This window comes from Rosa chinensis, chromosome 6, assembly GCF_002994745.2.
Source record: "Rosa chinensis cultivar Old Blush chromosome 6, RchiOBHm-V2, whole genome shotgun sequence".
Lineage (NCBI taxonomy): Eukaryota > Viridiplantae > Streptophyta > Magnoliopsida > Rosales > Rosaceae > Rosa > Rosa chinensis.
In genome coordinates, this window is record NC_037093.1 from 65,741,463 (window position 1) to 65,746,069 (window position 4,607).

A 4,607-nucleotide genomic window follows, 5' to 3' on the forward strand; every position below is an offset into this window, starting at 1 on the left:
ATTAACTAGAGTTAATTACATATAAGTGCATCTTTGAATGTTTTTTTAGCCATAAGGTCACCAACTAGTTGTTTCCCTCATAAGGCCACTAGATTAAAAAATGTGTTATATTTTGGATATAAAAAACTAACATATTTACATAAATGCCACTAGAGTAAAAAGTCAATAATCATTGTCTCTCTCCTTTCCGGCAAGGTCTCCGGTCAACTCTGGCAGACCTCCGGTGAACTTCCGGCGGGTCTCCGACCGACTCCGGCGACCACAAAAGCTGCTGTCACTAACACCAAAAGCTACTGTGGCTAACAACAAAAGCTACTCTGATGAGATTTCGGACAATCTCCGGCGAGGTCACAAAAGCTACTATCACTAGCAATAAAAACTACTTTGATGAGATTTCCGGCAACCTCCGGCGAGGTCACAAAAACTACTGTCACCAACAAAAGCTACGTTCCCCAAAACCAAAACCTACTATCCCCACCAACAAAAGTTATTGTCACCAATATCAAAATCTACTCTCACCAACAACAAATGCTACTGTCACAAATACCATAAAGCTACTCTCATCATTAACAAAAGCTACTCTCACTATCACCAAAAGTTACTCTCATCAATGCCAAAAGCAATAACCAAGTAGAAAAAAACCACTACCAAGCAGAACAAAAGCTACTCCCAGAGACTGAAAAAGCTATTCTCAGAGACTAACAAAACTATGAAAATGTAAATGATACAACCAAAATAAAAATGCTACTACAATTGAGAAAAGAAATCATATTCAATGATACAAAAAGTATCCACGGTTCAACAATGATATAACTATGTAAGAAGCTACTTCCATAGTTGTAAAAAGCTAGTAATATAGTTGTGAAAATCTATTACAATAGTTGTATAAAGTTACTATCAATGTTGTAATGTTATTGTGATTTTCAATGGTGACGCCCTAATCCCATAGGCATAATTTTGCCACCTTTAGCACGAGACTTCATTTCCACATTTCTTGGTTAGCCAAATGATCTCTTGGCCAATGAAGACTTCAATATCGAAATTCACATGAGTTTCGAAATCTACCGCTACAAATGCAAAGGGGAAGAATTCTACAAGAACAAAGATACAACAAAATATTAGTATTTGAAATAAAAACTAAAAACAACAATGTATTGCTAAAACCGCAAACGTGGCACTCTTTATCAACTAGATAATAAAAAATAAGAAATCTAAAAAGCTGCTGACATAAGTACAAAAAGCTACTATAACACATGTACAAAACTATTGGACCAGTAATAAAAAGCTACTGACATACAGGTCGCACAAAACCTGCTGATTATCCATGTTGATAGTGTAACACAAATCTCAAACAAGAAATGTTAAGAGATGCGAAATCATAACAAAAAGAAAATTGAATTTCATTCATAATTATGTTTTTTCAATTTGATAAGTTATTAACAAATGACCGCATAGAATCAATCAAAATGAAAACAAAAAAGTTACTGACATCAGATTGCAAAGATACTAACATAGGAATAGAAAGCTACTATCACTATATTGAAAACCCACTATAATAGTTATAGAGTGCTACTAACTTCAATTAATCAAAATGAAAACAAAAAAAGCTACTGACATCAGTTTAAAAAGATACTAGTGTATAAATAGAAAGCTACTATCACTGTATTAAAAAGCCACTATAACATTTATGGGAGTTACAGATTTGAAATCAATCAAAATGAAAACCAAAAAGCTGCCAGCTTGAAAAGATACTAAAAATAGACGGAGAGCTACTATCAATGCATTGAAAAGCCACTATAACAATTATAGAGAGCTATTGACTTGAAAATTGAAATCAAATAAAATGAAAACAAAAAAAACCTACTAACATCATGTCGAAAAGATACTAACATAGTAATAAAAAACTACTATCACTGTGTTGAAAACCCACATAAAAAAACCAAATCATTGGCGACACAGCAAAGAAAAATGAGTGATGATTCACACTTCACCCTCCTATTTCTGTCACATTTACCTATCAATCTAACAAGATAATCAATATGTTTTGATAGTGGTTGACTGGTTGCACACCAGCATAAGTGCTAGTACCCAAAAATAGCAAAACCTATCTTTCATAGATCACAATAGTTACCTGCAAATTCAATGCTAACTATCAAACGCTGGTAACCATTCATTGAACTTTTTTCTAGGGGTCTGGAAGACAATAGAGCTACCTGTGACATCCAACACAATGTATACCACATCAAACTAATAAATAAAGTGTAATTAATGAATTTACCTTTATGGAGCAGTAGCAAATTAAGCACTAACACAACAGAGTTGCAGAGACTATGTTTCTTAATCAAACAAAGGCAATGTTGGATGAAGAATTGTCTTTTGAGCATAATAGAATGCATTAGGAACCTAAACACAAGCAAATTGATGTTTAGTTTTCAAGCTCTTGCACAAAATCTGAATACAAAATCTAAAAGTAGCAGCAGAACACTCGATGCATGTCTCAATTTCCCTATACCGCTGCATGATTGGTGTCAACACCTGCTCCATACTCATCGAATCATGCTCGTCTCTCAAATCCAACTTGCATCCAACCAAAATTACTAGTACTTTTACCTAAACCATTTCGAATCATATTACCTATAAACCTAACCACCAAATTAGGTATCAGCTAAGCAAACCACTTGAATTTACAAAGCAATACCTCCAACCGACGAAGCTCAGGGAGCCAGAAGCTAGAGATACGAGTAAGCGTCAATGGCTGATCATAGGCGTACATTAGCATCATTGCATCAACTCGCTTTAGTTCTTCACTGCACTTAATACTAGTCTCCATGATAATAATTCACACATCCACAAAATCAAAATCAAACGGAGCTCCGTTTACAGTTGCATAGGGATTTACATCAGAAATCGATAAGTACAACTAACCTGGATGAGGTGCCGATAACGGTGATGGGAATACAATCGGAGGAGGTGATCAACGAGCACATGCCTATCAGATCTCCGAGCGACTCCGATTTGCTCCAAGTCGGCGACAGCAAAATCTCGCAAATCGAGTACAAAGCACAGCTCAACCATTCTCCAATTCAAATGCGTTCCGGACATTGAGACTACAAAATATTGGAGTACAGTTCGAGGAGAGCGACTCGGCTTCGATTTTGAGCTCCTAGCCGCCGGGGTCGATGATCGGAAGCTCGAGGTTCTTCATCTTCTTGTGCGGCTGCCATTCATTTTCGTCTGAGCGATGATCGGAGCTTTGCGCCGTTTTAGCTATGGCTAGCGTCATCGAAGTTCTTCAGACCAGAACGACGCCATCAGACGGAGGAGGTCGATTCCGTGTCTAGGTTTTGGAATTGAACTCTGAGAGAGAGAGAGAGAGAGAGAGAGAGAGTGATTGATCTGTAATTGGCTTCGGTGGTGTGGTTAGTTTTTTGAGGTAGAAGGGTAAAATCGTCAAGGTGGGGTAAATTTGAGTTCTCAAGTGGCCTTATGATGACAAAAAATGTAAGGTGGCCTTATGGCTAATTTAAGTTTCAAAATGACACTTGTGTGTAATTTTCTAAATTAACTAAGCCTTCTAACCAACCCACTGAATGAACCTCTAGATCTATGACACGTGGTGCTTTTGCTGATGAAGAAAGTTGGAGAATAGGAGTTGTGTTAAATTTTAAAATACTTCGACTCTCAACAACGATTAAGCTAGCTTTTATGTTAAGTCACGTACCATTAATTCTTTTACTGATAGATGGGATGTTTTGTTTCTAATTAAACTCATGAGACTTAAAGCTTCCAAATGAAGAAAAGGAAAATTATAGTGCAGAACAAGCTGCTAGTTCCATCACAAATAACAAAGGTAGTAGATTGGTATTTATTGAGAACATAATCTCAGTACGCACGTACTGAGTTACAAGATTGTCAAAACTCTAGTATTAAGCATCAATATTCCACCATCACTATATATGATGGGCATTTATTTTTCTTCAACAGATCGAGTATCAAGCTTATCGATCAGCTGGCAGATGCTGGGTTTGCTTGTGGTGCTGCTGATCTGATTGCACGTTCCTTCTTCTCTTTGGAGAGAACTGCCGCTACCCTGGATATGCAGAATGATTAAGAAAACAAATAACTAATTAATAATAGTAATATTAATGAATATATGTTTATGATGCTTTGATACAAATCCCAGTACGTACAGAGAGTAATTTGTAATCAGTAAGTACCTTCTGAGAGCCTCTTCATTAGTAATATGACGTTCATCAGGCTCATGGAGGCCGGTAGCTATATTCAACTTTGAAGCTTGTTTCTTTAACAGTGCCTCTCCCACTTTTACAAGTTTTTTCAAGTTTTCGGGCGTAGCATTATCCATAGAATTCAAGTCGGTGCTCAATTGGTCATCCTGCCCACATTAGAGTTTAAGCATATTATACTGGATGCCATGGGACACTTGTACGTAATCACATTAGTTAAGCAAACAATCAAAATAATCAGATTGTTTGTTCTCTTATCAATTGTTTAAAACATGATTCAATAGATCGATGTATCTATATCTACCTGAATTTCGAAGGTAGTTATTGTCAGACCAAAGAGCTTGGAAAAGGGTAGAAAGGTGG

The 4,607-nt window shown here is 36.6% G+C and overlaps 1 protein-coding gene across 1 annotated transcript; it reads right to left on the reverse strand.

Moving 5' to 3' along the window:
- Positions 1 to 3,982: 3,982 nt before the first annotated feature.
- On the reverse strand, positions 3,983 to 4,390 carry LOC112174545 (patatin-like protein 3). Its single transcript, XM_024312331.2, has 2 exons — positions 4,218 to 4,390; positions 3,983 to 4,090 (listed from the first exon to the last, which is right to left on the reverse strand). Exons 1-2 carry the CDS (start codon positions 4,361 to 4,363, stop codon positions 4,006 to 4,008), a joined length of 231 nt encoding a protein of 76 aa, XP_024168099.1. The 5' UTR covers positions 4,364 to 4,390; the 3' UTR covers positions 3,983 to 4,005.
- Positions 4,391 to 4,607: the final 217 nt, after the last annotated feature.

Coding starts and splice junctions, on each gene's coding strand:
- LOC112174545 (XM_024312331.2), bottom strand. CDS start 4,363: ATGGATAATGCTACGCCCGAAAACTTGAAAAAACTTGTAAAAGTGGGA. Junction 4,091..4,217: donor AATGAAGAGGCTCTCAGAAG/GTACTTACTGAT, acceptor CTGCATATCCAG/GGTAGCGGCAGTTCTCTCCA.